We start from the raw sequence: 12369 nt of genomic DNA on the forward strand, positions 1-12369 counted from the left end.
ACCCACTAATGTGCTAAAAAAGAGTTAAAAAATCAAATATTATGGCTACTGTTCATGAACAGTAGCCGTAACAGTAAAATTTGTCTCCTAAATGCATGGAAAAAAAAAAAAAAATGTCAGACGTAGATGCGCAAGCTTTTTTAGCCGAATCCAAACGTAACCTAAGAAGTATAGACACGAACACAGACACTACATGAGACATGTCAATTCTTGAAACTTTAAGACACAACATGGTGGGGATACGAAAATTAATTGGCTTTTGATATTATGTGAGTGGTATTAGTTTAGAGATGAAAAAAGAAAAAGAAAAAAAGACTGAGACCCTTGGCAGAAATTGTCTACCAGAATGCACTAGTAATCGTACCCAACTAATCTCTATTTTATCTTCTCCCAAATTTGTGTTGGTAAAGTTAATGGGGGAGAAAACCCTGTCAGGCTGTCACAACATCATTATCTATTTAATAATGAAAGCTCAAGATTTAACCAGCCATAGTCAGGTGTCTACTGTGGCCATTATGGACTTATGGTAGGTACTGTTACACGTCTGGAAAACAAAATAGGGAGAAGGAAATCTGATGGATGGGTTTCCCATTCATCTAATAAATATCTCTTGAAGGTGTCCATTGTTGCTTGATTATATGCTTTATATCCTTACTCAAGCTACATCTGGGCTCCATATATACTTGCGAAAAAAAAAAAAAAAAAACTGGAGTTTACATTCCAACCTCCACTTTCCCTCTTGTCCTCCAAGATAATCATTTTTGGCCAACTCTATTCTACTCCCTTCTATTCCTCCTCTCTCGCCCTCTATCCAAACTGGCCAACAATTACATTTGTATCCATGCTTAGTTGCATACCTAAGGGTAATAGGTATTATGCACGTATTATGTATCCCCAAAGGTGTGTGTGCTTGCTCCTGCACACACGCATGCACATTACTGCGCCTTTAGTGTTGCTTGAGCCAGCAGGCCCTGCACCCTCTGATTACATACTGTTTGACATCTCGTTTCTTGTTAAAGTCAACTGCGCATGGTTAAGTTTCTATTATGGTCATAGTGGTATGGACCTTCACATTTATGGCAAAGAGAAGACAGATAATACTACTTAAGAATCATGTTCCCAATTTCTCTTGCGGTGTTCATGGTGGCCTGATCATAATCAACATATATTGATTATGTGAGCCACATATGGGCTCTAGATTTCAATATTGTTGTTGATGTTGGAAAGGAACTTTTATATGAACTTCAGCTTTGTGGGACACCATAAACTTTCAATTACATAATTACTTGTACCAGTAGCAACTGGTTTCATTTTTTTCCTCTTTTGTTTATTCTCCCCCCTCCCCACCCCCCTTGATTGCATGGATGCATTACCTTTGCTTGTTATTTTCTTTTGAATAAACCATTCTGATAATTCTCACAGGCTTCATCTTATGCAAATCTAGGCAGTATACTATTTCATCTTATGGTGAAGCCATAATTACTAAGATTTGGATTATTCAAATAAACGCTCCCTTTGTAGTGAAGACATAATTATATAAAATGAATTCTATGGCCCTCTTCCCTTTTTCCTTTTATCACTGTATATTTTGCTTTTGTCACTATATTTTTAACTCTACAAACATTCTCTCTTTGGTTTGTGATGAGTGCAACAATCTTTCTAGATCTTGGCATCTTGGTTTTAATTAATTGTTGGGATGGTATGTAAATATATAAATATTAAGATAATATGTCAACGAAGAAATAGTAAGCTTAGGTAAGCTGGCTGATGAGTTGTGTCGAGCATTGGAGGAGAATGAAGATAAGTCACGTACTGCCTCAGAGATGGCAGATGTCCTCTATCATGCCATGGTTCTTTTGGCAAATAAAGATGTGAAAATAGAAGATGTTATGCAAGTTCTTCGGCAGAGATTTTCTCAGTCGAGGAAAAGAGAGGTCGAATATCTCAAGGCTAGATATGGGCTGTATAGGTTGCTCCGTCTGTACATATTTACCTTCATATTGCAGCTTCCATTACCATCGTAATGGGTAATTATGATATATGCATGATCACCTGTAGTCCATTTTGAGTGCCCTGGGACTCGCATTATCCTAGCTCTTGCATACCCCAGTCTAGCTGTTTTACTCTGGGAACTGGTTTGGCTCTGGATGACATTGTTTAAGCTTTTTGGTAAAGACACAAATTTGTTGCAACTATTTTCCTTGGAAATCAATCTGAATTATTGTTTTGGGAATGTATTCAGATTGCTGTGAACTTATTTGTATTTGATTGTGAATGAAAATAATTTTAAATCAGGAAATATTAGCTACCATCCAGCTTTTGTAGCAGCATTGTGATTAAACATTGTTGAAAAAGAAGTCTGTACATGTACTGACTACTTCATTGATGGGCATTTGCTCCATTGGTTTTGAAAGTACTTTTGACTGCATAAGAGGAGTGTAGCATTACTGATTTATATATTTAAGGGAAAAGAACAAGAGAGAAGAAAAAAAGGGGGGAGGGGGGAAGAGTTTTGGCTCATGAACCAAATATAATTGATGAATTCAATAAGAAAGAAATCACCAGAAGACTAGTGTCGTGATTTCATTTTATTCAATGCTCATAAGCATGATTTATTACAATTATCGTCATTGTATTTATTCTGATTCCCGGCTTTGGTTGATGCGAACAGTTCTAACTGAACGCTATAGGATTAAGTTCTTCCCAGTGTATCGGGGATGCTGGTGCAACTAGTCAAGCATGTATTGCCTTTTGTGGCACATGAAAGCAGGCATTGTATTATACCCAGGAAGTCCTTTCCCTTTGACAAACAGTCTGTGAGGCACTTGAACACATCTTGCTCACATAAATTACTGCATAGCGCCAGCGAATTTGGGTTCGAGGCTTCTTCATGGGCCACTCCCAAGTACACTAGCAATAGCACTGCAAGAACAGGCACCATCGACTTGGCCGTTAAACCCATGATCAGATATTACCCTGTTAATTGATCTCTGACCCTGCTGATTGATTTTAGATTAGAAAAGCTTTGGTTTTTATACATGGGAACACAGGGTTGTCATTTTGATTTCGTTTCAAATAGATCTCATGTAGGTTTCATGTTCAGTATCTAAACTTTGGCAGCACGGCACAACTAAAGACACGCATAGTTAGTGCTTCAATTGATAGAAGTTTGAAAGGTACGTAGATTCTTTGTTTGCATTTTATAAAAACACCTATGACATATATGGAATTTTATTTTATTTTGTTTTTTGATGAGTATATGGAATTTTTAAGAGTAGCAAATTTGATAAAGAAATTAGAGCTCTTAACTGTCTAAGGATTATTATATAGCGTCAGCTACTAATAGACTAGAGAGATACATTTTGTTGAGTAAAATATCACTATACATTATAGGAGTATTATGTTAGGTAGAGTTCCGTAGTGTGTGCTGAGAAGATAAACTATGACTTTTCCCATTAGAAATTTAAAAAAAAAAATAATAATAAAAGATTGTAGTTTTATCTGAATATTCTTTTGGTTTCGTAAGCTATTTGTTTTACTAGATTTTTCGATTGTTACTAAAATCTCTAAACCTAGCTACCACCACGAGCGTACGTCCAACTAACGCATGGGGTAGCCACAAGTTGGAAGCATGGGACTGTTCTATATATCTATTAACTGTATAAAAAGAGGCAATGCCTCTGCTGTGCCATTTTGGTTTATTGAGCCACTTTATCTTTTCTAGTTTATCTTTTTTTTTTTCTTCAGTCTTCCATTTGTACTTTTTTTTTTTCCTTTTACATATATTGTTATACTGACACAATAAATTTTACAATATTTTCACAATTATTGAGGTGTTAATTTCTTATAAGTCAATATAAAATAATAAAATATGAAACTATATAGAAAGAGGCAATGCCTCTACAGTGCTCCTTTTGGTATATTGAGCTACTTTTTTTTGCCCTCAAGTTTTGAATAGTTGCTACAGTGTCACTTTGGTTTGTTCAAGTGGAACTATAGCTAAAGTAGCTATAGTGTTTTTTTTTTTTTTTTCTTCTTTTAAATATTTATAAGAACCTGCATATATATTGTGACAGTTTTTAGACCCCTTAAACAATTGATTAAACCTAGGTTATTAGCCAAGTTGTTACCTAGTCCAATTAAACAAGTCTAGGTTATCACAATAATAAAGATCAAATCATGCAAAGTAACGGAAAATAAATAACACAAGATATGATCACCCAGGAAACCAAACCGGTAAAAACCTAAGGAGGATTTGACTTAGCTATCCTTAAGGTAAACTTGAATCCACTATCTTGAAAGAATCGAAGTTCATACAATAAGACTTACAAGCCCCCACGCTCAACTTCTTATTGCTACCAACCAGTAGAACTTACTGACACGACCACGTGCAAGCTTCGAATCCACGGACTCCTTCTTTCTTGGATTCCTACCAGCTACAAGCACACCCGCTTGTGTAGTCTTTAAGTTTCAATGGCAGCAACTGAATTGATCATCAAGGTGTAGAAAATATCTCCTCCTTGAAAACCCTAAGTTTGTGTAAAGGAAAGCTCCTCTAGATCTCACAAGAGATTTATACAAACTGCAATATGAGCAACACTAAAACGTGGCTAGTATTTGCCTTTTATACTTAGGACAAATAAGAAACTCTAAAAACATTTTAAAACAAATAGGGCTAAGTTGGACGAATCTGCAGAAAAGTAATCTGCCCGAGCTTCAATCGGTCGAGCCTAAGTTTTGATCGATCGAGCCAGGCCAAAAGCCACAGTGCTTCCTGCTTTAAACTCGATTCCAACTTTACATTGACATACAACTTTGAGCTAGTTTTAAACACTTCTAAACACATTTTTTTGATCATGGTTTGCCAACATTACACATTAGAGTTCTAAATACATAAAATCCTAAACTTTAGAACCTAACAAACTCCCACTTTGGCAATCTGTGACAAAACACAACTTAGAAGCTCAAAGTTTACAAAATGAAGAGCCCTTTACAAAAAAAATGCTCATAAACCAAATTCAATCCTAACTACTATCCATCAGTTGCAAGTGTAGACAGCAGCTCAATTGAATCAACCTGTATATTTCCTGAAACACTAAACAAAATGCATAACCGCATGTGTGGAAATAATACAAGTAAACAAAATAACTTCTTGATTCAAACAACACACAAATAAAGAGATATATCAATGAATACTCGTAAATATAAATCAATAAGCAGTTTGAAATAAGAAACAAATAAAGTACTAACAAAAACATAAAACTCCCCCTAACATGAATATCCCATAAAAAATAAGGCAAGAGCTAAAAATGTTAAGTACATAGTGAAGCACCTAGATACTATCTAAAACTCTACAAGCTCCAACCAAAAACAAATAATCTCCCCCTAAAAACAAAAAAAAACCTACAAGTACTCCCCCATTTTGTGACGGAATGCCAAAGGGCAAACAAGATATCCATCATCAAAAGGGAGGTGGTCTAAACTGCGCCAACTCCGCACGCAAGGCATGGATCTCATCAAGTACATCCACCAAAATCTGTCCTTGAGCCACCTGAACAGTCAAAACATGATCCAACGTGCGACGAATGTCTGAATCATCCGAAACAGTCGGTGGAGGAACAGTAGCATCAACATCAGCAGCAGCACCTGAAGTCTCAGCAGCAGCTGTACCTGTAGAAGAGGGAGGAGGGGGAACACAATTAGATGACGCACCTCTAGTACAAGGAAGAGCAACTCTTAACTGAGCAGCCCTCTGACGAAGAAAGGTGGCACCTATGGGAGCTATCACAAGAACAGGCTCACACGACGGAAAACCATCTAGACCTAAGTAGAATAGAATCCTATGAATGAAAATAGGATGAATCAGCACATGCCTTACAGCAGAACTCTTATGAACCTCGTTCAAAGAACGAAGGAACAAGTGAGGAAAACTGATGGACGCTCCAGAAGCAAAGGCGTACAAAAACACACATCGCTCTAAAGGGATGGTGTGGAAGTGAGAGATAGGCCACAAGGAATGACACGCAATCCTAAAGATGAGATAGGCCATCTCGGTAAGCTCAGCAGACGTGATCCGAGAATCAAAACCCCACTGGATAGATGACCCAGTGATGTAAGACATGACAACGTCTAAAGAGGGTGACTCATCATAGGGATAGTCAGCATCCCGAACAAACGACACCCTAAGAGCCTCAGCCACTACCCGAGGGGTAATGGTGAACTCTACACCTCGTATCCAACTCCTAACTAGGGTGTTGGAATCATAGACGTGGCAAGAGAGGTTCGAGTAGAACTCTTTAATTAGGGCGGTCGGGGGTGGATGATCTATCTCTAAGAGAGGCAACCAACCTCTAGACTCAAAATTGGCCCTAATGGCCGGATCAAGCTGATCTAAAACAACTGCTCGCTCAGACCAGATCTTATGCTTACAATTCAAAGAGTTATAGGCTTCTCTACACTTATCATTCTTAAACGGCTTAACTCTAGTGGGAGACTCAGAGGAAGTGGAAGTGGTCCTATGAGCTCTAGTTTTCCTAGGCATGGTGCTAAGATAAGATCAAAACATAGAGTGAAAGAACAATAAACCACAAACCAAAACCAAGGGCAGACTGCAAGTTAGCATAAAAACAAAATATAGAATCAAAATCTATATAATGCATGAACAAGTTTAAATGTCATGATGCATGTTCTAATGCAGTGAATTAAGCTAAAAAGGTTCAAATTACAAAATTGGCTTGAACATTAAGGTTTTTAACACAAAAACCCCAAAATTATAGAAACCACTTGAACAATTTGAAAAATATTGATGAATTGATCATTACACATGATATAATAACAAAAATAATGACCAAATACATCAATTGGATAAGCCAATTTCATCAATTTAAGCCAATTTGACAAAATCCCCAATTCGGATCAAATTTAAAACCCTAGAATTTTCAATTTTTCAAAAACCACAAAATTGATCAAATTAAACTATAGGGAACATCAATATAACATCATGGCACAAAAACCCATTGATCAATTTCACAAGAATAGGCTTGAAACATCAAAAACCCCAATAAGTTTGAAGATGCTGAAAATACCCATGAGAATGCATGAAAAATGCATGAAAGAAAGAAATAAACTTGAAAAAGAAGGGCAAAAGGGACTTACTGGCTACCAAGGACAAAAAACTTTGCAAAAAAACTTGAAGGAAAACAACAAAAAAATGGATGGTGGAGCCTAGAGCCAACGCGGAGAGAGAGAAGAGCAAGAAACTATTTGAAAAGTGACTTTGAAAAAGTCCAATTCTGCCTTTTAAAAAACCTTATCCACAAGTTTCGATCGGTTGAAAATCAGCCTCGACCGGTCGAAACAGACAAAGACACCCTCTCTCAAATTTTAAAAAATTTTAAAAATTTCGATCAGTTGAAAAACAAAATGGATCGATCGAATCAGGTAGAGACTCACCATTTTTGGAAAAACACAATTTTTGAAAATCCAAGATGATTTGACTCAAAGCATTGAATTTTGAGAACAAAAATGCATGAGTATGAGATGGTATGTTTTTCAAAATCAAGAATTTTAAGCCCAAAATTCCCAAAAACAAAATTTTTTGCATTCTCCACAAATTTTCAAGCAACAAATTTAGTTTGCACATAATTCAAAGTAATTGCAAAAACGTGGTTGGTCAGACCTTAAACACACACAATAACATGTACGATGTTTAGCAAAGAATAACTCGTGTAGTGCGTGCAACTAGCAAAGACTTGAGATACATGTGAGGTGATATGTGAATAGCAATCAATCACAAAGTCTACAAAATTCATTACAAAGAATTTAAAAGAGACTATCACCTAAAGAATTACATCATATAACTCCCACATCTCATAGATCATAAGCTTGCAATCATGTAAGTTTCTTGTATTTATGCCTCATAATATACATTCCAATTTTAAGTTATGTGAGTTTGGCATCAAGCCTAATAGTACACACCAATTTTGATTTTAAGAATTAAGCACTTTAACCGAGGCTTCACCTTATGTTCTTTTTGTGCATGTGCTACACTTTCTCGAGCACAAAATCTTATGATATGCACTAAGGTGTTCATGATTGGCTAGTGAACAGTGGTGAGATGGTTATTTATGCCTTTCTCTAAAAGTTCAAGTCCAATATTTAAAAACATGTGACTTCAAGATTAAGACATAGTAATTAAAAACTATACACATCTTTCCCACACAACATGCACTACAAATCTTCAACTAGTAGAGTGCAATAAATAAACTCATCAAAACTAAACAAGGTACAAAAGACATGTTATGTGAAAATAAATTGACCAATCTTGTTCTCAAAAACCAAGAAGAATAGTGCAAAACAAAATGCGCTTCCTTTTCCATTTTTTTTTAATTGTTTTTTTATTTATTTTTATTTTTAAATAAAAATACAAAAACACCTAGAATGAAATGCATGAATGTTATGCTATGCAAATCCTAGAGACAAAAAAAAAAAAAACAAAACCAAAGAACAATGGTCATAAAGGGTAGAGCAAAGAAGTACAAGGACCAAGAGGCCAAAGACAAATCAGGGACACAGAATCACACCAATCACTTGACAAAGAGTCTCAAACTTACTTCTATCAAGAGGTTTGGTAAAAATGTCGGCATTCTGACGCTTAGTAGGAATATACTCAAGACACACAATTTTTCTTTCAACAAGATCCCTAATGAAGTGATACCTAATCTCTATGTGCTTAGTCTTAGAATGCTAAACAGGGTTCTTAGATATGTCAATAGCACTAGAGTTATCACAGTAAACCCCCATGGTATCTTGGGATATCTCATAATCTGTTAAAACTTTTTTCATCCAAAGAAGTTGTGAGCAACAACTTCTAGCAGCAATATATTCTGCCTCGGCAGTAGACAAGGACACAGAATTTTGCTTTTTGCTCATCCAGGCAACAAGGTTAGCACCAACATAAAAACATCCACCAGTGGTGCTTTTTCTATCATCAGCATTACCAGCCCAATCAGAATCAGAAAAGCCAGCAAGAGATTGATTAGACTCTTTGTTATAAAATAATCCATAGTCACAAGTTTCAGCAACATATTTAATTATTCTTTTGACAACATTTAAGTGTGAAACCTTAGGATTAGACTGAAATCTAGAACAAACACCGACACTAAAAGCAATATCAGGCCGACTAGCAGTCAAATATAGCAAACATCTAATCATACTTCTGTATAGTGTAACATCAACAGACTCACCTGATGGATCATTTGTTAGTTTTGCATTGGCGGCCATTGGTGTTCTAGCATGGGCAACATGATCCAGTCCAAATCTCTTGACTAGATTCTTTGCGTATTTGGCTTGGTTGATGTAGATCCCTGAATCTGTTTGCTTCATCTGTAATCCCAAGAAATATGTTAGTTCACCAACTATCATTTCAAACATTGCCTTCATTTCATCTGCAAAAGAATGAGCAAGAGAGTCATTAGTAGCACCAAAAACAATATCATCTACATAAATTTGAGCTACAACAAAACTATTTTTATCCTTTCTTATGTTCTTATCCTTTCTTATAAAGAGAGTGCTCAGTGAGATATGCAGTCAATCTATCATACAAAGCCCGTGGAGCTTGTTTCAAACCATACAGTGCTCTCTTCAATTTATACACATCATCCGGTCTGTGAGGGTCAACAAATCCTTTAGGTTGTTCAACATAAACTTCTTCTTGCAGCATTCCATTCAAGAAAGCACTTTTGACATCCATTTGATATAACTTGAAGTTCAAATGACTAGCTATAGCCAGCAATATTCTAATGGATTCCAATCTTGCTACTAGAGCAAAGGTCTCATCAAAGTCAATCCCTTCCACTTGTGTGTAGCCTTGAGCAACAAGTTTTGATTTATTTCTGATGACAGTGCCATGTTCATTTGACTTGTTCTTGAAGATCCACTTAGTTCCAATTACATTCACACCCTTTGGTCTAGGAACTAATTCCCACACATCATTCCTAATAAATTGATGAAGTTCTTCATGCATAGAGTTTACCCAATCAGCATCTTGAAGTCCTTCATCTACCTTCTTCGGTTCAAATTGGGATAGATAGCATGAGTGTGTAATTACACTTAAGGCTTTTGACCTTAATCTCATATTGTCATTTAGACTTCCCAATATATTTGAGGAGGGATGATTCAGCCTCACTCTAGAGGAAGGACCTTTAACCAGAGACTTGGATGTACCTCTCTGTTCTGATGAAGGACTAAACTCATGTTGAACCTGTTGAGTCTCATGAACTGGAGTGGATGGTTCAGGACTTGATGGCATAGATATTGCATCATTCAACACCATTAGCTCCTCATCACTATGTTTCACAACATAATCATCAGGGAGAGAGTCATTAATCTCCATTGGCTTATCTTGAACCTGAGTAGTGCTTTCTGGATGTGCTTCTGGACATACTTCATCATTGATCACAACATTTGAAGATTCCATGACAGTTTTGGTTCTCAGATTGTACACTCTATATGCCCTACTAGTAGAGGAGTACCCTAGAAAATATCCTTTGTCACTCTTAGCATCAAATTTCTCTAGGTGCTCTCTATCACGTAGAATGTAACAATCACTACCAAAAATCCTGAAATACTTGACAACTGGCTTCTTTCCTCTCTAGAGTTCATAAGGAGTCTTCTTAGAGTCAGGTCTGAAATACACCCGGTTTAGTGTATGGCAAGCAGTGTTAACTGCTTTTCTCCAAAAAGATTTTGGCAATTTTTTATTGTGCAACATCACACGTGCCATCTCTTGAACGACCCTATTTTTTCGTTCAACTATTCCATTTTGTTGCGGTGTCTTGGGTGATGAAAATTCTTGATGTGTGCCCTGTTCATTGCAGAAAGTAGCTAGCTTGGTATTCTCAAATTCTCTTCCATGGTCACTTCTGATTCTGGCTACAACTGTATCTTTTTCAACCTGCAATTTCTTACAATGATGTATCATCTTCTCAGGAGCCTCAGCTTTATCTTTCAAGAGCACAACCCAAGTATATCTGGTAAAGTCATCCACAACCACTAGAATATATTTCTTTCCTCCCAAACTCTGAACTCGAGTAGGACCCATAAGATCAATGTGCAGTAACTCCAGAGGTCTTGAAGTTTGAACACTAGCCACAGATGGGTGTTTAGATTTTATCTGTTTACCTATCTGACATGGTCCACATATGCACTTATCTATCTTCTCAAACTTAGGTAAACCAACAACAGCATCACATTTTGAAATCTTTTCTAACTGCTTATGACTTGCATGCCCCAGCCGTTGATGCCACAAATCAACTTAATCAATCTTTACACTAAAAAACTTGTTGCTTATGCTAGGTGTCAATCCATAACAGTTGTTCGCTGTTCATACACCAACACACATACAGTCACCTCCACCATCAAGTATCTCACATTCATGCTTAGTGAAGAGAACATTTAGTCCATTGTCACAAATCTGACTGATGCTAAGTAAATTTGCCTTTAGTCCATCAATATACCAAACATCTTCAAAGACCGGTAACCCAAGGATGTCCACAGTTCCAATGCCTCTGATGACAAATTTGCTTCCATCTCCAAAAGTGACTGTCCCAATCTTTCCTTCAAAAAGAGTCTTGAATAATCCTTTATTTCCTGTCATATGCCTGGAACAACCACTATCCAAAAACCAAAGACAAGAATCACGTGCCTTTAAGGCGGTTAAGGCAGTATAACACAAATAATTATTACCACATATGATAAGATCAAGATGCTCAAGGAAAGATTTAACAAACTCAACAAGAGACAAATATACAAAGTAAGCAAGTTGATGAATAAGCAGAAAGAATTTCCAAAAATCCATACCAAATGGGTCAAGGATCAGCTCGGTGATCAAAAGATCAACAACAAAAGAGCTACCCGCTCTGATACCACTTGACAGTTTTTAGACCCCTTAAACAATTGATTAAACCTAGGTAATTAGCCAAGTTGTTACTTAGTCCAATTAAACAAGTCTAGGTTATCACAATAATAAAGATCAAATCATGCAAAGCAGCGGAAAATAAATAACACAAGATATGATCACCCAGGAAACCAAACCGGTAAAAACCTGGGGAGGATTTGACCTAACTATCCTCAAGGTAAACTTGAATCCACTATCTTGAAAGAATCGAAGTTCATACAATAAGATTTACAAGCCCCCACGCTCGACTTCTTATTGCTACCAACCAGTAGAACTTACTGGCACGACCACGTGCAAGCTTTGAATCCACGGACTCCTTCTTTCTTGGATTCCCACCAGCTACAAGCACACCTGCTTGTGTAGTCTTTAAGCTTCAATGGCAGCAATTGAATTGATCATCAAGGTGTAGAAAA

General features: G+C 36.7%; 1 protein-coding gene across 1 annotated transcript; it reads right to left on the reverse strand.

Moving 5' to 3' along the window:
• Positions 1-8745: 8745 nt before the first annotated feature.
• Positions 8746-10477, reverse strand: LOC115969350 (uncharacterized mitochondrial protein AtMg00810-like). Its single transcript, XM_031088970.1, has 3 exons — positions 10225-10477; positions 8868-9446; positions 8746-8825 (listed from the first exon to the last, which is right to left on the reverse strand). Exons 1-3 carry the CDS (start codon positions 10475-10477, stop codon positions 8746-8748), a joined length of 912 nt encoding a protein of 303 aa, XP_030944830.1.
• Between the last annotated feature and the right edge of the window lie 1892 nt (positions 10478-12369).

The sequence above is a fragment of the Quercus lobata genome, chromosome 2 (assembly GCF_001633185.2).
Source record: "Quercus lobata isolate SW786 chromosome 2, ValleyOak3.0 Primary Assembly, whole genome shotgun sequence".
In the NCBI taxonomy this organism is placed as follows: domain Eukaryota; kingdom Viridiplantae; phylum Streptophyta; class Magnoliopsida; order Fagales; family Fagaceae; genus Quercus; species Quercus lobata.